The 23,788-nt window shown below is 41.8% G+C and overlaps 1 protein-coding gene and 1 non-coding gene across 3 annotated transcripts; both read left to right on the top strand.

The window, feature by feature from the left end:
* The first annotated feature begins 341 nt into the window (after positions 1-341).
* Positions 342-18,312, top strand: trim66 (tripartite motif containing 66). Of its 2 annotated transcripts, XM_005724322.2 has the most exons (19): positions 342-430; positions 3,951-4,166; positions 4,414-4,642; positions 5,322-5,535; positions 6,819-6,948; positions 7,275-7,391; positions 7,500-7,614; positions 7,862-8,008; positions 9,060-9,177; positions 9,396-10,201; positions 12,021-12,230; positions 13,315-13,420; positions 13,516-13,597; positions 13,691-13,841; positions 14,407-15,266; positions 15,365-15,488; positions 15,764-15,838; positions 16,480-16,632; positions 16,747-18,312. In XM_005724322.2, exons 3-19 carry the CDS (start codon positions 4,634-4,636, stop codon positions 16,981-16,983), a joined length of 3,654 nt encoding a protein of 1,217 aa, XP_005724379.1. In that variant the 5' UTR covers positions 342-430; positions 3,951-4,166; positions 4,414-4,633; the 3' UTR covers positions 16,984-18,312. The 2 variants fall into 2 exon arrangements, with proteins under 2 accessions (XP_005724379.1, XP_005724378.1); XM_005724321.2 differs by lacking the exon at positions 3,951-4,166.
* Positions 18,313-20,795: 2,483 nt separating this feature from the next.
* trnag-ccc (transfer RNA glycine (anticodon CCC)) lies at positions 20,796-20,866 on the top strand. The gene has a single exon. It is a non-coding gene; the product is annotated as a tRNA-Gly (tRNA).
* Positions 20,867-23,788: the final 2,922 nt, after the last annotated feature.

The raw sequence follows: 23,788 nt of genomic DNA, 5'->3' as shown, positions 1-23,788 counted from the left end.
ACAGCTGAAATGATGCTGCAGTAATAACTCGGCGATAAAATGCGTAATATTTTATCACTGTTGCACTTTTTTTTTTACTCAGAAATTGACACACGATTCCCGTTTTCAGAAAAATGTGGAGTTTTACATTTTGGTCACGTTGATGATTTGTTTGTAATTTTGTAATTACGTGTTTAAATACATAATTTTGCATTTAAGTTTCGAAAGGTATTACACGTTAATATTTTGTATCGCTCAGTGACGGTGGGCTCTAATTGTAAACTTGCAGTCTTCTCGCCAAGTGTCACACTTCAGCCTTGAGAAACGTCAGAAGTATTGCAGGACTATAAAATCTCACGATTAACTGCGAGACTTGGAATCTCCAAAATTTTGTCCGGGCCAAAGAGCGACATCCGAAGGGGGATCAACACTCGGAGATGCTCGGGTCAAGGTAAAAGAAAAAAAGAAAAAGAAAGGATAAACTCTCTTTGTGCAGACGCAGGGCACAAGATGTGATGGGCAGGCTGACAGAAGCGGAGTTTCTCGGCAGACAGTCTCGTTTCCTCCGGACCAAAAACAACACTGTGACATCCTCACACGCGCGCACACTGATGTTTACCTGACAGGATGTTTTGCACGAGCCGTGCGCTTCGTGAGGGGATTTAATTTGTACACAGGCACAGTTTGTAGCTGCTTAGTGGTGGAAAGTATCCGTGTGTTTACTTTGTGTTTGCGTGCTGTCCTTCTCTGTGTTGTGGATTGCACCATGATGCCATGATAGGGGCGGAATCTCATGCGCACTTTCTAAAAAATAATATCACGCTCAGTGATGCGCTGACTGCTGATGCAGAGGCAGGCTGTGGATGAAGGGGCAGGTACTCTGCGATGTCTCTGACGTGCTTGCTGTTGTTATTTGAAGAAGCTTTAATAAGGTGCTGACAGCACATCCATAAACAGATGGAACAGGTAGCCGAACGCGTAATACGCCAGAAGGAAAATCACAGGAAATCCCGAATTCCCACAGCCTTATGCAGTGGGCTAATACAAAAACTACACATTACTGTTCACGCTTAATGTAAGTTTCCCACAAGGGTTGGGTGCTATTCAGATACGGATGTGCTGTTTTACATTGTTTACAGTTCAGTCATAATGTAACCTAAACACTAAACAGGTATTCATTGCAATAATTTGATGAACTTGTATTTATTATTAAGCTAAAACTAATTTTTTTAACGCCTCGATAAGATAAAGAGGGTAAAAAATCGATTCTTTCACAATTACACCCCATGACTTAGTGGTGTGCAGAAACTTTTTGTTTGTTTAGTTTGTGGCATGTCCTGTGACTTGACTCACATAAAATAACTTCTGCACGGCTCTGGATTTCATATAGGCCAATTTCGTTTTAGAGGCCACCGGCTGTGATGAACTTCTCGATATTTAACTCCTCTTATTTATTGCGTGAATTGAGCTCCTTATTCTGTAAGTTTTGCTATGAATATTATATTAATATTATACTTTTTTTCAGTGAAGTTTAATTTCAAATGTTTTCTTTTGCTTCAATGTAAAGAAATGTAGTTTAATGTAAATCCAAATTAGCATTTGAGAAGCCTGCTAGAGGACCGCAGCTCCCAGCATCCTTAGTGCTGCAGAGTAGCTGCAGCACCCTGTTAGTTAACAAATTTTAATAAAATATTATTTTATGTTTTGCATATATATTATTATATATTAATGTTGTAGCATGTACTACTATAAATGAAATGCAGTGGTTAACCTATCGTGCTGTGCAAAATTCTCGAGCTACCCTTCCTTTCTTTATATTTTGGTAGGAAAATGGAAAATAGGTGCAATGATTTATTGAAACACATGCAAAAAAAAAAAAAGCAAAAAACTGAGCTTTTACAATTTCAACAAGCTTGAAAGTCAATATTTGGCATGACCACCTTTCTTTTTCAACACAGTCTGAACTCTCTTAGGGACGATTTCTTAAAGCTTCTCTTTGGATGTTGGCTGCCTTTTGTTTCATTCTCTGTCAAGATGATCTCACACTGCTTCAAAAATGTTGAGTCCCGGGCTCTGGGGAGGCCAGTCCATGACTGACAGTGTTCAGTCGTATGTTTTTCTATCCAGGTATGCTCAAAGGGTTTGCATTGTCATCCTGAGCTACGAAGCTGTTGCCAATCAGATGGTACTGCATGGTGGTTTAAAATCTGATGGTACTTTTCTGCATTCATAATCCCATCAAATCTGACAGAGCCTTCACTGTGTTTTACAGATGGCTCTAGACACTCACTAGATCTCCACTATGCCTATTGACAATATTTGGACTATAAATTTCAAATTTCATCACTCCATAAGACCTGTTGCCACTGATTTTCAGCACAGTTTTGTATAATTTGGTATACCTCATTCATTTCTCCCTGTTTTCCTTTCTTAAAAATGACATGCTTCTACTGAGCTCATTTCTGATGAGGCTTTGCTTTGCTGGATATTTTCCTGTTTCTTAAGGACATGACTTTCAGATACTGTTCATCTGCTGTAGATTTTATGGTTTTTGCCAATTTTTTGGCTAATAGCTGTTTGAGAATCACCTTGTTGGTTCTTTGCTAAGTTGCCTGTTATGTAAACACAACACAGGTTCACCCCTTGAGGGGTGGTTCAGGAGTTTTGCACAGAACACTTAATTACAGACTACCTGTAATATCAACAGTATTGCCAGTGTAATGACGAACTGGGAATTTTTACTGTGCAGCTTTATGAGTCTTTTGCTAGTTCAGTGTTTTTGGATTTATGGCTTACATGCTGAGGCTGAACCGATGTCAGTAATATTACATTTGAATATTAAATTGTGTTGTTGGCACATGTGGAAAGTAGTTTATTAAGAAGGTAGCCATTGCAGCTAAAGAGCAATAATATGTGAGAGTTGTTCGTCTGCCTGCTTATTCTGCCCCCTGGTGACAAAAAAATTATAAACACCCCTTTAAAATAAATAACACTGAAAATAAATGTCATGTTATTTTATAGCCTATCAGCTATACCGGTTCAACTAGCCCACATTCAAAAGATAAACATGATGTGGAAAATATGTGTTTAAGACTTGTTTCTATCTTTAAATTAAATTGAGTTAGAAGGTCGGGATGTTTTTGTCACATGTGATGCCTTTTGTGAAGGAAGACTTTGTGCTTGATTAACATCTGATGAGTGAAAAGTGAAGACGTTTCTTTCCTGTTCATGGATTTGGTAACAGTGAGTTGTTTGAAGGGAGGAATAGTAAAACAGCATGATAATTTCAGAGTGGTTGAAGATAATCCCGCTTTCTCTGTGACCTCATCACCTCAGTGTTAATAGATGTTACTCGGGAGGTGCTTTCAAGGGAGAGATCATAGCGCAGGTTTCTATAATTGTGACGTCTCCGGAGATGGTATGCGTATCTAGTGCCAGCTTAGCAGAGCAGGGAAGCTGGCGGGAGGTTTCAACGTGAGCGATAAACGCTGTGCAGGTTGCAGAGAAAGCGAGTGCGCAGTTTGAAAATGCTACAGAGCTGAGTGAACGAGACACAGGGTGCACCACGACTGGCTAATTGTGTTTCAAATTGGGTCTTTGAGTTCACAATGGGGAATGGGATTGCTCTGAGCTCCCCCGCTGAAGTATCCAAGGATGAGAAAGTTGTCAGATTTTTAGGTCAGACTGTAAAGGGTTGTTGTTAGGCAGATTTTCTCATAGGTCCAGATGCCACATTGGTTTAATTCAAAGCTTCTGGGTATTTGATGTGGAACTATTTTAAGTTTTGGTTGGTTTAAGCAGTAACCTCTTCTTTGGTTTCGTTTCTCTGCTTTTACACTATCTTGCAACTGTATTTTTGAAAGACATGCAAGTGTTATATTTATATTTATCTTTTCTGTGTTCACATCTGTACTTCTTTACTTTCATTTTACAGTGCTCTGTTCATTTTAACGTCCTGATTGATTTTGTAGTTTTAGAAGGAATAGCAGGAGTGCATCCTAGTCCCATCAGAGCCTGACCCCGTTTCCGTGAGCTACGTTAGAGTGTAGCCCCTCTGGGACTTGTCCCCTCCTCGTGCTGACGAAGGGAAGAAGGCCACAGCTGGCCCATCCTAGCCCAGCTCAACTTAGCCTGACAAAACCTCAGCCTTGCATCACCTAATCCTGCCTGCTGCAAAGAACCTAAAGGTGCTTGCATTACAATTTCTCCTTCCCTGCTCATTGTAGGTCACTTGGTCTTCCTTCCTTTAATTTGGAAAGGCTTCCGGGGATATTTTGCCCTACAAAAAATAATTATGTTATCTCCCTAATTCCCAATTATTATGCACAGGCTTATTTAAGAAAAAGGATTAGATTTTCCCTCCCTTTTTTTTTGTTGGCTGCACCAGCGAGCAGTGAATGAATATGAACATGACACTTCTCTCCTCGTCTGCAGTGAGGGGTCCTACACTTGGATGATCTGGGGGAGGAGAGAGCACAGTGAGCCTGTCATGTAAGCCGCCTCCTTTGGGGCCACCTCTCGGTGTACACTGCTTCCTGCCTCAGGTAGAAGCCTCAGTGTTTCTGCTGCTGAGGCGTCAGGCAGTTCTCTTTCTCCCTCTCCTCTTCACTCCCTCCCGCTGAGAAGGCAACACATCCTCTCGCAAAGCACGGAAATGGAGAAGGTAAGTTGTCGCATTTTTTAATCTTGTTTCCTATCTTTAATTTCTTTTTTGACACAACAGGAAATTATATTTCTTTCATGTGGCATTTTGTGCACCGTGCACTTTCTGTATAAAGCTGGCATGTTTCTTATGTTTGTGTTGCCCTCTTCTCAACCCAAAAGTCTTGTTAGATGTTTGGAATACTCCTACTGTTGTCTCTGGACTAGAGTTTCAAAAGCGGATTTTATCCCAGAGGTGCTGTTCACGGCTCCAAAATTAGGCAGGATCAACTATAGATGACAAATGTCCTGGCAAGGATACATTAATAAAAGTGAAAGTGCTTTGTTCTTATAGGTTCTGTGCTTTTATTTTGAAACTAAAGACGACATAAACAAGAGAGAGCATTTGAACATTTTATTGATGAAAACCAGCTTTTTTAGATTTCAGTGTTAGATATTTTATTGTGTTAGATAATCTCTTGGTTGGGTACTTATATTTATCCACACGAGTCGCTCTACAAAGACTCTCGGAGGCATTTGCAAGCATGCAAACGCATAACAGCTCCTTAAAGTGTGATTCCACCTTAAATGAAGCAGCAGCACAATTTTTTCTGACATGTCATGTGCCACCCCATCTTTTTAACACATTGTCATGTGTTTGTGTATTTGTTGTATGACTTAAGGCAAAGTTTCTCTTTCAGAGCTGCTCAGAGTGCACAGAGCCGACTCTTGCACAGAGTCTGTGTACGCTCTGCAACAAGTGGTTGTGTTACCAGTGCACAGATGTGCACCAGCATCTGAGAACCCCCAACACTTCCCAGTACATGGAATCACACCAGCAACAGAGGCCCAGTGCCACCCAGTTCCCAGAACTGCACCAGAGGGGCTCCAGCTCCCTGCCTCCTACTGGACAAGGCAAGACATTAGTTTGATTTGTTGGCTTTACAGACTTGTATAACACATTATTATATAGTTAGCAGGACTGGTGTCTTTTTGCAATGATTAATGCATGATAGCTGCATGTATTTCTATGCACCTGTCTTTAACACGTGTCTCAGTGCTGGGATGATTTCATTTTTGCTAATATTAGTGTTTTGCTATTTTAAGCCCATCGCGTATGTTTGGCAGCTTTGTTGCCAGCTGCTTTTGCACAAGTTGTCAAATCATAATGAGCACGTCCCAGACAGCATTATTGTGATGTGGGAGGGTTAGCATTTGGTTTGTGTACTTGTGAGAAAAACCGTGTGACAGCGCTGATAGACAGGATGTGGTCAGTCAGATCAGGCTGATGCACACAAGGTGATGCTCAGCTCTCTACCACAGAGATCTCTGATGATCTGCAGGCAGGAGGGGGGTTGGCTGAGGTGAGCCGGCCACCAGAGAGCAGTAGGGTAGGTTTATTAGCATTATCCAGCTAATGTTAGATGGATTTTCTGTGCGCCAAAAGCTTCTTATATAGCGAGAGAGGTACAGGTGAGAAGCACTTTAGAGTGTGTGTATTAAAAGTGAGATGTTGCTAATGGTACTTCAAAAGCCAGTTGGACAGCAGCTGAAACACTGACATCTTTGTCACTAAACACTTTAACACATACAATTGCAACCTCAGCTTCCTTCGGGTGCCACAACATTATTTTGGTGTTAAAGTGTAGCACTAGGTCAGCTTTAATAATGCTTGTCAACAAAACTGGTAACAGTTTGCTTCAGTTTCTTTTCATGTATGTTTAACGCAACAGTAAGAGCACTGACTGACTTTTATTTTCAACATTAAAAAAAAAAAAAAAAGAATCCAGGTATAAGGTACAAGTAGAATTTATATTCAGACCATTAGCTAGCAGGAGAATAAACAACTTAAAGAACTGAGGCTTGGTCTGGTCAGCATGGCACTTTAGAGGCGACTTCTAAGGATTTACAGCTCTTTAAGTATTTCACATCAGCATATCTGTCCTATACTGATGACATTAAAAGACACTTTGGAATAATAAAAAGTGTTCATAACTTATCAAGAAGACAGTTAGAGGCTGTCATGTGATCCTGCATGCCATTTGAGCAAACTTTGAGCAAACAGGCTGATGACACTGCAAGTCTTTCTTTTCTTCTAATGCGTTTACTTTAATGCTGCTTGCTGTGGGCCTGACTGTGAACTGCCTGTTGACTGCTGCTCTGCCCCCCTCCCCCTCCTCTCTCTGTATGTCGTTCAGGCCCGGGGTCGTATCCTTGGTCCCTCCTCATGTGCCACTCTCACAGACAGGAGCCCTTGGAGCTTTTTTGCGAGTCATGTGACCTTCTGTGCTGTAGCAGCTGTCACCTGTCCTCCCACAAAAACCACAGGTCAGTCCTCAGATGCACAGCACAAGGACACTGCCGAGAAGGGCTAACCACAGGTTAAAAAAAACTTCCTGTGAGCAGTAACACTCTTTAACTGCCTTGTCAGTTTTATCATCTATATCTGCATACACTACCCTTGGCCAGCCTAACATTCATTAAGTATTCATACCTTTTTGTTTTCTGTGATGTTAGAAAGCAGGAGGTGCTGCGAAGGTCACCTGCATAATGTCTTGTCCTCGGGGGAAACAAATTCAATTCTGGTGTTCGTCATGCTCAAAGAATAAATTAGTGAACTTTCTGGTGGATGCTGTGATCTCTCATGTGTTTAGGGTGGTGCAGATCGGAAAGGCCCTACAGGATCAGCAGTGGCTGTTTGAGAGTCTGATGGTTCAGGTGGAGGAGAAGAGGTCTGCAGTGGAGAACAGCGCTAAACAAATAGAGGAGAGGTTGGTTTTCACCCACACTGTCATTAAAGTCCAATTTCTGAGCAACTTTGCCCACAAATGGTGGGTTAGGGAGGGACTGAGACATTTGCCCCCTTTCTGTCTTTCCAGGCTTCACGGAGTGAAGATTGCACACAGGAAGGCAGAGAACCAGATTAAAATGGCAAAGATGATTATGATGAACGAGCTTAACAAACGAGCCAACCTATTAATAGAGCAACTGGAGGTAATTACTTTCTCTTTCCATCTAATCATCTTGCCGGCCACGAATCTACACGCAAAGAATCTGTAACTGCCACGATGCCGTCGCTAGCTCGTGATAAGCTGTCGCAGCTGCTTAAACCGACATCCCAGCACCTACATCTGTCAAAAGCTGTCTGTTGATTAACCTGCAGTCCAATCACAAGGCTTGCCTTCTGCAAGTAAGGACACAAAACTTCATGTTTACATTTGTTTTTTTTAATTTTCTGCAGAAGATTGCAGAGGGCTTCCAGCAGCGTCTGGAGGACCAGCTGCAAGGGGCAATAGAGATATGTGGCCAGCTGGACCATATTCAGAAGTTCATCACCTGGGCTATGACCCATCACTGCACAAGCCCGGTGCTCTTCAGCAGAGCCCTGGTATGCATATGAGACAGTTAACAGACGTCGTCCCGCACATGCACACGCACACACACAAAGTCCGGTCCTGTGAGAGAAGTGATAATTAATTTCTTTTAAAGTAGAACAACAAGTGTGAAGTCTCTTTTTATTGTCTTTGAAAAAGAAGCCACACATTTACATTTAAAGGGGAACTCCAGTTGTACTTGAAGGTCAGTTTGCTAGAGATTACTTTTTTTTTGAAGGAGCAGCCTGAGAAAATTGCTGAAGTTGTGTTGCTGGCTTTAGTTCAGCATGAGAAAGAAAGAAGACTCCGTGTGCTCTGTACTGGCAGCCTGGAGTTTGACATTTACCCGTTAGGTGGGGTTTAAAAATAGAAAAGCTGCATGATAAGCAGTGCAGGATCCACTGTTTTGGGAGATTCGCCTCTTTGTGGAAGTCCAAACTAAACCACTTAAGTGTTCTTTTAAACTTACTTTGCATTCATTTGTCTTTCTGGTCTCATGATTTGTATGGAGACACATCTGTCCACTGACTCTTTTGTCACGTAGTGGTGTAGTGGGCAGCTTGGGGCCTTGTGCGTGGACCTCAAGCTGCCCACCGCATCACTTTTTCGCATTTGTCCCAGTCCAAATCATGCTCTTTGGGTTAACTGGTGCCTCTAAATCAGCTCATGGATGTGAATCAACTGGAAATCTCTCTTGAGTGTAGTCCACCTCTTGCCCTATCATAAAAACCTTTATATGAAGTCCACTTTAACAAGCATGTTTTATCCCTTGTGTTGATTTAGTTTATTATAAAAAACTGAATGACATATTTTTAGTGAAAGGAACAAAGGAAATGCATAATCATCTACAAATATATGCTGGAGTTTTCTTCCTGTTAAAAGGGAGTTTTTTCTTCCCACTGTCACCGAGTTCTTGCTCACAGCGGGTTGTCTGATTGTTGGGGTTTCCTCGCTATCATTTAATGGTCTTTACAATCTAAAGTGCCTTGAGGTGACCGTTGTTGTGATTTGACCCTAAATGAATAAAGTTGATCTTTCATCTTTTTCATATTTCCTTTCCTGCAGATTTCACTCCAGATGCAGCAGCTGCTTGAGGCGTCACACCACTCAGATTCTTGGAGTCCTGTGAAGATAAAATTCAACTGGGATGCTAGTTACTGGACGAAACAAATTTCCTGTTTAGGTAAAAATCAATCCGTTAATGCAAGAAGACTTTTTTTAAGAACATGTTTTTCTAGGAGAAACCTCCTCACTCAAAAAAAAAGGTCTCTGCAAAGTAGGCACAAAAGGAACCGTAACTATGTATATCTGTTTGATAATTAATCAGCATTATTTTGATGCATGACATGTGAAATACTATCTCTGAAACCGGGCTCTCACCGAGACTCTGTTACTCTGCAGGTCAGCTGACTGTTGAGGGGGGAAACTGCGCTTATCCCCCAGGGTTGGCCTGCTCCAGTATTATGAGACCCCAGCCCATTACCTGCTTGACTCTGCCACCAGTGTTTCACAGAGGACGAGAGCCGGGCTGTGGGTACCAAGCCTGCTGTGAGCCTCAGATGTGCTGCCTTCATGGCATTCATTCGCAGCCAGATCTTCCCAGTCTGGACAAAAGCCAGCTGGACACCACACTTTATAACTCCAGCTGTGCTCAGCCGGCTCATATTTCTGCTTCCCAGCACCAGAACCAGCAGATCCAGAGGTTCTGGGACCAGGAGAGTTCCTTGCAGCGTCCTCCACCTGCATCACCTGTCCCAAACAGAAGGCACAATCAGCTCAGCCGCAGCCGAGCATCTGCATCTCAGCCACAAGCTGCTGACTCACAACCACATTCTCAGTCTAAGTCCTATCTTTCTCATCATCAACACCGCAAAGAAGTTCTTCCAAATACCCAGGCTCGGCTAAGTGCAGAGCGTGGGAGACCAAACCGGCGTCGGGGGAAGCTATCGACCAGCAGATCTCTGCAACAGGAGCTCAGCTACACGGCTCTGGAAAGGGATCCAATGAGTGAAGAGAACCGGGTGGAAACGCATCGTGTGGAGGAGACCTGTGGACAAATAGCGGTTGCTGAAAGGAGGGAGATGTTGGATCAAGAGCCTGTCCAACAGCAGCAACAGCAGCAGGTGCTGCTGTGTTTATCAGGTGTGAGAAAAGAGCAAAAGAGGACCAACTCTGCACTGATCGTCAAAGACCACAGAGATGCCAGGGTGAGAAATTAAGCTAAAAACTGTAACCTCACCAACAGAGGATATTGCAATATAATATATACCCATATGCACATGCATTAAAAAAAAGAGCTGAAGCTACAATATATTAAAAAAACAAGATGAAAAAGACAACAAACAAAAAATGTGTGTTAAAGCAAAAGATTATACAAATGAAACAGAAATCTCTTTGCTGTCGTGTCAGGAAGGGCGACCAACATAAAAATCTGCCAAATCAAACGTGGCGACACCTTGAGAATAGCCGATAAGCTAAAAATAGCGTTTTATGTACAGTGTGCTTCTTGTACGCTCCTCGTTGTAACAAGAAAATTCTGCTTAAATCCAGCTTCATAAAGCTTCTTAAAAGCAGCAGAGTTGCGAACATTGTTTGACAGTTGGCCCTCAGATGAAAGCGAGCCATGCGGTGGGATTTTTGTGCACCTCAGCCTTCGGTTTTTCACTTCACACGTGGTTCTGCAAAGTTTCTAGAGGCTCAAGCGAAGTTTTTAACCCTGCTATGGTAAACCACACAAAGCTGTTTATATGTGCCTCTCTGAACCCGCTACTGTTTGGTCAAGCCTATTTCCTGTGAAAACAAAGACGTTCAAACACTTGCTTACACAAAGGCACCAAAGCCTGCATTAGAAATTGCTTAATGACGGGACGTTTAAGTCGAATGAAAAGCTCGGAGAGCCGCGATTTACGCGTTTTGAAAGGGCTATTGTATATTTTTAAAATATTGACATGTAGACGAGTGTTGGAGCGTTTGAGGCGGCATTCAGTTTTAATTAATATCCATTAACAATTGAAACCAAAAGCAACACTTTATATTAATGCCAGAATGATCACTTCCCACAGCTGACAGCTAGCCTCAAAAACAGATGGCGCAACAGAAAGCTGCTCTTGCTTTCAAAAAGAAGGGATGATGGGAAAACAAAAGAGCTGCTCTGACAATTATAGCCGAGCACTTCAATGCATGCTTAAATCCAGGAGCTCGCTGTTCATCATAATCACTCGTGATGCCAGGGGTTTTAGCAGCCGCATAATCGCCCTTCTTTAAAAATTCTCAAGATGGGTGATTACTACCACAAAGATATGTTATTTTTACATTTTCAAGTCACAGCATCTGAAAGTGATATAAAGCCACTTGGGCACAGTCATTTGTGTACTTAACCTGTCATTAATGAGTCGCTGAGGGAATAGTGTGAGCTGCCAGTTTTTTAGCTCTGGTTTGCACTGAGATAAATTCCCATACCCCTCCGTGATTCCAGAGAGAAGGATTATAGTCTATTTTCCTCTACAGCCTGAATCCTGCATACGTTTCCCAGGGGGCATAGATCAGGTGAGTGTTTTAATCGCATGATACTAAGGAGCGTGTGCTTGGTGTCAGCCTGGCCTGAAAATGTGTGATGGTGTACCGGAAAAAGAGACACAAGCCAAAGTGTTTAAAAAAACCTTTTGGAAGACTTGGATCAGTAAACTGTAATATATGAGAGAAACTGTGAGAGTGGTGGCTTAATCAAAGGGCCACACTGTAGCTCTCGGGTTGAATTTACATATGATAATTGGTGTGATATCCAAAGCTTTCATTGCTCCAACAATAACACTAATATATTCAACATGTTTGTAAGGATTGAGGTGTTCCCTGAATAGGCTCTGAGTGATGTTTTTGTTCATTTGGTGTGTGCCCGTGTGTGTCCATCCACTTTTTTTTTTGTCTCCTTTCAGTTTTTAATGGCATGAACAGGTGCACCTGTGCATGCAAGGCTGCTTGAAACCCCAGCTCAGTTGTGTGTGTGGATATATTTATGTTTTTTGACAGAGATCCACATCCCTGGAGGTGACAGTGACAGCCCACGAGTGTGTGTCTGATGTGCAGAATAGCAGCAGGCTGAGCACTGGCTCGGTGTGCTCGAGGAGGAAGAGGCGCTCCCAGAGCATCCCGACAGAACTGGCAGCCCCGTCCGCCAGCCCTTACGCCGAAAGGCCCACAGGATGGGCTCGTAGCCTAGAAGCGGGAGCTGCAAATAAGGTAACCCCGCATCAGAATATGATTGCACGTGGGGAGGCTGAGCTGTCAGGGAGAATAGGACTGATCACAGTTAGGAGGTGCACTCGCCACATGTGTGTTCAGCACTGTCATCTCTGGTGATACACAGTTCCACAATAAAAACTGTAACTCCAAAACTAACTAGAGGCGAAAACAATACCAAGATCCACTTTGCATCGATGGACTAAGATGCTCAGTTGTCACTAGGTTGCTGTTTTTCAAGCGCTTTTAAGAATTCATCTGCCATGTGAAGAAAGAGCAAAGGCTTCTGGAGGTGCAGAAAGAGCAGGATAAAAGGAATGCAGAGTTAGAAAGAAGTGAGCTTAGCACACCTGTGCACGTGTAAAGCCCACTTCTCATCTCTGCTTGAGCCTAGCAGCTTAGGCGAAATCAGCTGCTCTTGGCACGGCGCACCCACACCTCTGATTTGGTGCTATGCATATATTGGAGGTGCTCAATTTGATAAGGCGGGAGAATGAAAATGAGCAAGGGAGAAGGAATACAAAACGATGGTTCTGCTAAATCAGTTTTAATAGTTAAATTCCCAACGTCTGACAGAGAGTGCGATACTAAATCTGTGCAGTACTCTTGTAAAAAAGGAAAAAATAATCAAATCTGTGAGGCGTTTAGTTGAACAGTTTTCTCAGGAGATAAGCGAGGGAATGAGGAGCCCACTTTTCCAATCATTTTTGACAGTTTCTGTCATTTGAAAAATCGCGTGCTTGTAGAAACCTGCAGGAGCCATTATTTGGTTTAACAGCATATTTTGCTGCTGGAGTTAATGACTAAGATGGCGCTGGAGTTTTTTTATTTCTTGATGGGGCAGGGATAGCTCAGTAGGTAAAGTGGTTGCCCCATGATCGGAAGGTCAGGCGTTTGAATCCCCTGAACGGCTACCCTGAGGTACCCCTGAGCAAGGTACTATCCCCACACGCTGCTCCCTGGTGGCTGCCCACTGCTTCACTGAGTGAATGGGTTAAATGCAGAGAAGAATTTCCCCATGGGGATCAATAAAAGTGTACATTAATATTAAAAGAGTTTTACTTAATGCTTATTCTGATTTCAGTATTACGTGCTGGATCCCAGACAGAGGAGAGCATCAGATGGGGTGCTCTGTGTCGCCAAGGAAACTTCAACTGAACCTCCTTTAATGTCCTATAAGACAGAGCCAGGTGGTTGAAAACACTCAGAGATTTTTTTTTCTTACATAGTCAATAAAAAAAAACCCCTCACATTTTCAACTGCTTGAATTCTTCATACTTTTTAGATCACCCCATCACTTACATAAATGAAGAGATTGGTTTTGATGCCAACAAGAAATGCAGCTTCTCAAGTAACAGCAACAGCAGGTATGTATTGTCTTAAAAAAATGAAGGATCAGTCCATGCACAAATCATGAAAACAGCTTGTTAACCTATTTTTACATCCCTCTAAATTAATAGTGATGTTCAGAACGACTCTGCAAGGCCCAGGGTTCCAGTCATTTGCCTCGAGCGTCTCAAAATACTCGTGTCTCAGCTCCCACCACACGGACGAAGACAGAGTGACCCTCTACCTGCCAGTGGGACGGATAAGAGCGAAACCCTCCCTCAGGTGTGGTGCATTTGTTTCATTCAAAACAAGAAGGGAGATGTTTTAACCCTTTAAACCCTAACCCGTCACGGTTAGCATTTTTAGCAAGGGTGGGCAACTCCAAGCCTCGTGGAACGGTGTCCTGCAGGTTGTAGATCTCACCCTGGGTCAACACACTTGAATCAAATGATTAGTTCATTACCAGGCCTCTGGAGAACTTCACGACATGTTCAGGAGGTAATTTAGCCATTTAAATCAGCTGTGTTAGATCAAGGATACACATAAAACCTGTAGGACACTGGCCCTTGAGGCCTGGAGTTGCCCACCCCTGGTTTAAAGGGTAAATTAGGTTAGGGTTTAAAGAGTTAGAAGCACCATAGCAGGCATATAATTAGCTGTCACCACACCATTTATTTCATTTGTTTACTTGGTTATGGCTAAAGTGTGTTGGCTAGTAAGCTTTAGGGGTAATTTAGGATGACCCTGGCTAGCTGCTGTCCTCTGTAGTATTTATGCATGAGGGTTTTAAGAGATTAAACTGTAATATGAAAAAAATCCCTTCCTTTCTCTTCTCTTGTAAACACAGGGAATAACAGGAGAATCTGAGACTAGTGGGGCCACCCGCGTGCTTGCAGCACCAAAGCGACAAACTTGTAATGAGTCCACCGCACAGTCAGACTGCAGCGACAGCAACATAGGGGTACCTGTTCCTCGTAAAGAATCCACACTGCTCTCCGCTGACTCTGAATATGTGGCACCAAGTTTCTATGAACTGGATCTGGATTCTGACTCTGATCCCAGGTCAGTGTCAGAGGAAGCAGTCATCTCTCAGGCTGATTCAGACCCACAGCTTGACTCAGATGCATCACCAGATTCTGACCCGAATGCACCGTCTTCATCTGAGGCTGAACTGGAGTGTAGAGCTGAGCAGAAGTCTGCAGAGATGGGGCTGTGTGGCGACTCAGAGCCAAGTCTGGAGTATGAGGCAGATCCAGAATCAGATGCGGGACCAGACGGCCGAGGGTTGGATGCAGATACAGAATCAGGTGATGCTGAAACGGAGTCCGACATCCAGCCTGTATACGACCCCACTTTTCAGGGCGAGACTGATTCTGACGTGGTCTCCGATCAGCCTCCAGACTCTCAGGGCTCTGTGGCATCTGAGCTCGATGTAGACTCTGAACCCGAGCTGACCACCGATGACCCGCAACCACTTCGCTCTGACCTGGATGAGGAGATCGGTCCAGGTCAGAGGCCGCTCCTGATTGCAAATCCCGTTGTTCCCGGAGACACAGAGGAAGTCCAGACTGAGCAAGACAGCACAGAGTTGGAGAGTGAGGATTTTTGTGCCGTTTGTCTGATCGGAGGAGACCTGCTATGCTGTGATCGCTGTCCAAAAGTCTTCCACCTCTCTTGCCATATCCCCCCTTTGCCGACCTTCCCCTCGTAAGCTCACGTGAAATTTCAGCACAATCCTCACACCTCCTGTTAAACAGTTTACATAAAGCTGGTACTGCTAACCTAATGTGTCTTCCCTCATTCAGAGGTGACTGGGTGTGCACCCTGTGCAGAGATGTTCTACACCAAGGTGTCGAATACAACGGTGACAATGAGAGAGCATCTGGAGAAAATGCATCAGCAAATTTGCTATCTCCATGTGACCAGAAAGTAGGTCAATTCATAAGAACAAACTTATTTACAGCAGTCAATTTGATATGTTATAGAGGGTAACACAGCTGTCACTCATATTACCCGAGGGGGTTCATCTAAATGCTAAAAAAATCTCCATAAATATCATGACTAACGAGTGTTTACGTACTTATCAAAATGGCTATAAAAAATGTATGTGGCAATAACTAATGTTTTTTTTAGTTTTTCTTTAACTGTGATCCTTCTCTTTCTGTCGCGCCAGTTTTCATTCATGTTTGGCTGAATCTTTGCAGAAATGTGAGCGGCTGACACTTCTGATCCTCAGTAACATCCTGAGTGCGCCATTCCAAGAGCCCGTCAGTCCACTCGTAAGCTAATCAACATTTTCTTACAGTAAAGTTAATTTATTTTTGCAGAATATATTTATGTTTTCATTATACTTACAGACACATAGTAGTTAAGAGTTTTACTACCAGTCTAAAGTTTCCCTCATGGGTTTTATATGTAACACAGCTCTGCTCACATTCAGTTTTTGCCCAAGTGAGTGAATCCTTAGAGCCTTAAAATTGTGCTGAATACATTTTCTTCTTCATAAAGTATTTACGAAGCTCATTTTATATGATATTTGAGGCATTCTATAATTGTCATTCATGCCTAAATCAGCTTACACTTAAATATTTATGCAACATTTCATTGTGCATTGTGTTTAAACTGTTTTGTAACCCATAAACAAAACTTCAACAGAGAAACAGGTCACCTCCATGTTACCATATGCTATCAAAGGTCTTGAGTATCTAACTTAGTTTAAGACTGCGATGCAAGCATGCACCCTGTGCACAGGTAGAAGCACGTCTGTCACAATGATACATAATGGAGCTCATGCAACATTAATGTGATGCATTTTGAAGAGCAGAGTGCTCCTGAGATAATTAAATTGGAATTGGTTTTAGAGAACCAAAGTGGCTGGGGGGATAATATAAGTCTTAAATGCCACTGCTTTCTCACACAGGCACGCCATTACTACCAGATCATCAAGAGGCCAATGGACCTGTCTGTGATCAGGGCCAAGCTGAGCAAGGGGAATACCCAGTGTTACAGCTCACCTGATGAGTTTGTGGCCGACATGTATCTCATGTTCCGCAACTGTGCAAAGTTCAATTACGTAAGTTAAAAGTCTAAATTCTGCTTGTTTCTGTGTATATACGGTTAATCAGTCTCGACATCATCACTGGTCACTACTTTACTATAATTACTGCCCCCCCCCCCGTCATTGCAGCCTGACTCTGAGGTGGCCCAAGCAGGCCGCAGCCTCGAGGCCTTCTTCACCTCCAACCTGAAGGAAGTTTTCCCAGGCAGAGTCTTCCCCATGGCTGAGGTGGATTCAGACAGCGATGAGTACGACGAGGCTTACAGGACCACTGAGAGCGGGTTCCCTTGGCCAGAGAGAAGAGAGCAGTGCCACAGGAAGAGGAAGAGGAGGCAGTCTCTCAAGTCGAGGAGGCATCATTTCTAATTAGAGCTTAATAGTGCGCAACCATGGCAGAAAACATGTTATTTCTGTTTATAAATATGCTGGTTTTTTTTCATTTAGCAGCCAGAGGGAATGCACCAGTGTTTCTAAAAGCAAGCCAACCTTGTGGTTTGCAGTGATATGACAGTACTGCCATCTGATGGCAGCTAAACATGCGAAAATAGGATTGAGAGTAGTAACTAATGCAGGAGTGATTATTATCCATGCAACTCATCGGAGGGGCTGAGTGCGAAAATGGAAATAAGTGAAGGTCACATTGTATAGGTTACGCAGTCATACCTCTGTGGATCTCGGTTTGTTGCTTCTACAGCCATGTAGTGAGGTGATGCTGTAATACTTCCTTTATCATGTCATATTTTGCCGGCTAAGCATATGCTCCTGATACACTGCACTGCTTGCTATTTTCTGCTAACATAAAATACCTTATATATCTTTCATCACATGCTTTTTTTGTACAGAGGATGCTGTAGTTGGATGCTTATTAATCGCACTTTGCATCTTTATTAAGTGGACTTTTTCAGGTCATCATAGCCCTGATTATACGCAGTACTCTGAAACTTTGTCGGTAAATTCTGTACTTACCATATTCACGAGTTTCCAAATCATTTATACACGTGTCACTGTATAAACTTTTATTTTACTATATGAATGATTGCAGGCAATTAACATAGGTTTGATCATTGTTATAATTATGTGTGTCAGTAGCTTTTTTTGAAAAGCAGCAGCAAATTGTTTAGATTAGAGGAAGACAGGATGTGAGAGATCGTGGGCACCGTAAGCACTGTTAGAGCTCACCGGGGCATTTTTATTATTGGAGAATTTAATATCTGGAGCAAACAGTTCATGAAATGTAAAATTTCACATTTAGCTAACAGATAAGTTTGTGTATGTATATTGCAAATTATTTCTCTTGGAGCAAAATCTTCCACTCTTCTCTTATCGGGATGTCTCAGGCTTACTGAAAGTCTAAGGTGTTGTTATCTTTGATTACTGATGAGTATAAAAATGTACTTGCTGCTGTGTGTAGAGAATTACTGTCGAAAGGAAATGCATAATTTTATAAAAAAAAACGCTGTAGCGCATTTCCTGTTTTTAACTATGCTGTACTTGGTTCCTGCAGCTTAATATACGCTTTGTGTGACTCATGGCGATGGATGTACAAAAGTAGCGAATGTATAGTATATGTAATGCTATTCCTTTTGACATCAGTAGATCTAATAGGCGTAAGGGAAAACTGCCATAGTTGCTGTCACTGTTTCAAGAGAAATGTTGTCTTTTTTCCTTTTTTGTAACTGTAATTATAAATGCACAAATATTAATATCAATAAAAAGCATTCATGAAAAAAAGCATGTTAGCATTCTTATTCAAGATACAGTACTGCAGAAAAGTCTGGAGTCCCCTGTCATTTCTTTATATTTTGCTTCCAAGGAGCCTGACTTTCTTGTAACTTTTATGGTGGTCTTGAGAAATAGTTCTTTTTTTGGACACTGGCCGCTTTTCTCCTCATTTTACATGTTTGCTAAGCCACTTAAAACTGACCTATGAATCATTTAAGCATAAAAAAGCACCTAACTCAAGGGTTAATCAGTGTTGTGTCTACACATAACAGATAACTTAGCAAAAAAACCCATTTAAATTGTATATTTAAGCACTTTGTTACTAGCAGCCTGTCAGAAAAACACATTTCCCCCTAATTTTATTTAGTTTGAGCTATAAAAGCAAAAAATAACACAATTTAAAAGGCATAAAAAAGCAACAGCAAGGTGATTTCCAAAAAATGGGAAAGTGGAGGGGGAAAAAATCTACAGCAGATGAAAGCCGTGTTGTTTAGAAGCAATCCAGACACGAGACCTGACTCATCTGAAACAGTCTCAGTGGAAGGGTGACTGTCAAGAAGTGGTTCTTAAGGAAGGGGAATGGGGAGAAAAGACGTGTACAGGGACATATTACAAACTGCAAAGCAGGTTAAATGCTGGATCAAAACGAAGCAATGTTAACTTTATATCAAAATCCTGTCACTGCCATGTCACATACAGTCTGAGGTTATGGGTGTTTTATAGCTTCATTAATGGTGTGTGGAAGGGTGGTAAGAGTGGTCAGAATTACACAGCCGAAACTGCAAAAATATTCAGAAAAGACTCTTTTATTACTTCTAAAACCTTCGTGACATTTGGTTGAATAATCTCTCAAACTGCTTTGATGCAACATAAAGTAGAGAGAGATTTTTTTGTGAGCGGACAGAAGTTTTAAGAATTAATCAGATGAGACTAAAGAACTAAAAATTGTGTAATTAGTCACACTTGTTTCCTTGAGATTTGACAGTCTTTTTGCTCTGAAGTAGTTTTTTTTTTTTCAAAGCAGCCACTATCATCGGCCTGTACCTATGATTGTAACCCAAACCTTCAGTTCAATCTGTCAAATGTAAGAAAGCAATCAGTCTAAAGGTTAGTAGCTCCTGGAAGCCTGCGAGCAGGGCAAAATGCACATCACCATGAGTTTTACGAGTTTCTTTTCACATTTGTTTTGAATATTCCCGAGTCATAAATCAGTTAGCATGCATCATTTGAAGTTTTATCTTTCAGTTTTACGTAATGAAATGCTTCTTAAAACCCATCGCTTCTTTGCCCTGATGTATGTAGAAGTGAGTCATGCAGACAGCGCCGCCCACCTAGTCTGCACGGTTCTTAAAAGGCTCTTTCATGGCCACTTCAAACAGAACACCATCAGAACACATAGCATGTAATAATGAATCTGATTGTCTGGAGAGCATTAAAGAGAGAGAGAGGGAGAAGTAACTTGCTGGACTCTTTCGGCAGCACAGACGTGATGTAACCCTTCAACGTGGCCCAGGAGACATTGCTGGCTCCTGCCTCGCGTCACACAAACTGTGGAGAAAAAAAGTTGCGATGTTTTAATTGCATGTGAAAAAAAAAAACATTTAAAAAAGTTAAAAACAAAACAATCCTCATATTTAAAAGTAGAAGTTCAAGAGTTCTAAGTGTCATAGAATTCACTTAACATAGGATTTTCTGCATCAGGATATTTGTTTTAGTTTTAATCAGACAATGGAAGGCGAGATTCATCGTAGGGATTTTAAGGGTTTCCTGGAGAGAGAAGGACATTTAACAGAAGCCCCCTGGTGATGCATTAAAGTGTTAGCGTTGTAAAAATAAAATAACAACCCCCCTCTTGGTGCAAGTTGCAGTTTGACTTCTGTGACTTTTGTAGTTTGCTGCAAAAAGCCTGTGCTTTAAGAACAAAGAAGAAAGTTCTGTTTTTACATTACACTGCTTATCCTCCTCTCGAGATCAGTCTGGTTTTTTTTATTTTTAACCAACACACACACACAGCAATAATTGTTATATGTACACTATTTTGGTCAGGAGGCCTCTTGCTATGTTTTATTTGTGAACAAGGCTTGTGACCTTTCAGTCTTCAGTCTTCACGTAAAACATCACATGATAATAATGAGACACTTCTGTGACCTTTGGTGAACAATGAAAAGGGCAGACAGAAATGCAGTGAGAGAAAAACACGAGCTGGAAAGTGACGCAGGGAAGTTTGGAGTCTTTTAGTGCTGCAGGGGGCAGAGAGGGGATCTAAATTGTGTGCCTTGCTGAGGTTAACTGGCACGTTACACCTGGAAACATCTGCTGGCATTTTATAGTCTTGGTAACGTGCCTGTGTGTGTGTTAGCCATAGATTCTGTTTATGAGAACTCTGAAATTCAGAGCTGACAATTCCACAGACCTCACATCCACCTTAAGGAGTCTTTAAGGTTGGTGCATCTCGAGCATCGCTGGTGTAGTGGTATCATGCAAGATTCCCATTCTTGCGAGCTGGGTTCGATTCCTGGGCGATGCATTTTAAGGGTGGTGGTAGCTCACTTGGCAGAGTGAGTTGCGTACCAATTGGAAAATAAGGTCGATCAGTTCTCGACTCCTTCTCCTCATGCTGAAGTATCCTTGGGTAAGAAATCGAACTCTAAGCTTCCCCTGATGTGTCTGTATGTGCATTGACAAGAGTTTTGGAAAACTTAATGTCGAGGTCACTGAGATTTGAACTGGTGTGAGCTTTTTAGTAGCACCTATGGTATTAATGTGAAAATCCTACATCACCTCGTTGAGGTAATGTGTTCACAAAGTGGGGTAAGGGGTAAAAAGGCGCTTCATGAAAGGTGATGATAGATGTTTCTGAATGGGATGAAGCATAATTAGATGTGGTTTTATTGTGTGACACAAGCACATTTATCAAATCATCTGTTGTGCATAATAATCTTAGAGGTATAAATGTCCTGCCTTTGTTTTAGGCTGCTTGTCAGTATTGTGTTGCGTGACTTTTCTGTCAAATCCTTAAATTTTAGCACTAACTGAAGAGTGGTAGAGATTTTCACTGAGTTTTCACAGGGGACACCGGTGTTTGCGAGACAACTCACAGCATGTCTGAGCAGCTGGCACAGTGATAGGCTGTGTACACTGGAGAGAGGATGAGGGACAGTTTTAACAGCTCACTTAGCTCTTGTAACATCATCAAGTTGGCTCCGCTGAGGAACAACGGGGCTGGAAAAGCAGATGAGCAAACACCGATCTCAACCTTTCTTTTCTGGAAAATTACTACATGTTTGTGCATTTATCTAATCTATCTGCTATGCTTCCCATCACAGATTAAATGTATGTAATGAAATATAAATACTCTAAATACTTTAGAGCACAGTGATGTGAGAATTATTTAGCCCTCTCTGGAATTAACAGAAAGAGTCTCACCTTCAGCTAACAAGAAATGACATTCATGTTTTTGACCACAAAAACAGCTGCCGTCATTCTATTCTAGAAAAAGAATAGGAAACAGTTAGTAAGCATTGAGCTATTTCTTCTACTTCTTCTTCTTCTTCTTCTTCTTTTTGTTTTATAATGAGATATCATGCTGTTAAAAATGCTCAAACATTCCTCAGAGATGTTGGTCCAGGCTGACATGACAGCATCATGCAGTTGCTGCTCATTTGTCAGCTGCACGTCCATGATGCAAATCTCTCGATGCACCACATCCCAAAGGTACTCTATTGGACTGAAGTATGGCAACTGTGGAGGCCACTTGAGCACGGTGTACCCACTGTTATATTCAAGAAACCAGCTTGATTTGAGTTAAGCTATGTGAGATGGTGTGTTATCCAGCTGGAAGCAGACTTTAATAGATGTATACACTATACATGGTCAGCAACAATACCCATGTATGATGTGCTGTTTAAAACTAGTTCTAAGATGGCCAAAGTGTGTCCTCACACTTTTTAAGACAGGACAGACGCATGCTTTCATGTTGCTTCTGACTCAGCCGTCACAGCAGAAGTTTGACTCATTAGAACAGGCAACAATTTTCCAACAATCGTGCCACATTTAGAGTCACAGGCCTTGTGAAGCAGGGAAATACTGACTCCCTTTCTCTTACCATCATATTCTCCCCAGCTGTTCTGCGGTGATTCTCCAACATTTTATTGGAGAGTGTGCTTCCATTGTCGTTATGTTGATATACTCATTAAACCAGTAATATTGTTATAGCATACAAAGATATATAATATATGACTCTCATGGGTTTTCCTTATTGTTTCTGTTGGCCCTAAACGAAATACACTATATCAGTTTAATGTGACTCAAGAAAACCTCCTTTACAGTCTGTTTCATATGGGTTTGGAATCAGCGATGTGCACATTTTACCACCACTCAGTGTTTATCTTACAGGCTATAATAGAATGATGGTTTGCAGAAGGGTATAAAATTTCAATCTTCTTCTCTTCTGGCCTAAATTAATTAGCTTGTTTGCCCTCTCTGAGAAACCATGCACAGTAAATATAGTAATCTTTGTTCCATAATTTGACTAAGCTGGCATCATGCTGTGTTCACTGCCTCTCAGAGAGCTTTTTCATTTACTTTGCTTCACCCTCCACTTATATTTATGCTACTGGCTAAGATTTGATTACTTTTAAAACAAACACTCATATTTTTCGACTTGTTTTTGTTCTAGATTATACTATAAAACAATGGTCACCGGGAGACAGTTTTCATCCAGTCACTTTGCCAAATGATTTACCGAGTTTCTCAGCAATTTTCACAATTTTTGCAGTTTGTGGACAATAAAGAAATCCATGCTTCTAAAAATTCATCGTTTTTGTAGTCTGATCAGTTGGTAGATGATATACTGCATTTGATCTTTGATGTGTCAAAGAGGAAGCTGCAGGTGTATCCTGAGGGAGCCTGTGAAGTGACCAAATGTCCTTCCTGTATGCCAAGAGTGCCCTGTGGCAGATCATTGAGGCCCAAGGGGAAAGCAGCACTGGGTCAGTGACCATACATGTAGTTGTTGGTGTTAGCTGTTACTGAAGCTGAGCTGGATGACTTACTTTCATGAACTAATGAGCCCCATTTCTTAAATCAGCCCATCAGTGTGAGGATCCATGTGGTATCATGTCAGCTATGGTCTGCATTCCAACACACTGATTTGGAGATTCCCTGCACAAAGTTCACTTATGTTTGTGGCCAGAAAGAGTAAATCTGAGCAGGAGTACAGGGATGAAGACACTTCTGACTCACACTGGATCTTAAAGCATTCCATTAACTGGGTAAATCAAATAACCTCTGTGTGCTTCCTTGCATGTTTATGTAAATTGTAAATGGATAAAGTAAACATACTGGGGATTTTATTTTACTGAATTATTTTGTAGGTTTGCAGCAGTTCAGTATATTACACATTTTAAACATCATAGAGGCAGTAAAAAAATAAAACAAAACTGTGAAT

This window comes from Pundamilia nyererei, unplaced genomic scaffold (genome assembly GCF_000239375.1).
Source record: "Pundamilia nyererei isolate P.nyererei 1_Seehausen unplaced genomic scaffold, PunNye1.0 scaffold00011, whole genome shotgun sequence".
NCBI classification, from domain to species: Eukaryota; Metazoa; Chordata; class Actinopteri; order Cichliformes; family Cichlidae; genus Pundamilia; species Pundamilia nyererei.
This window is presented reverse-complemented; position numbering and strand designations above follow the sequence as displayed.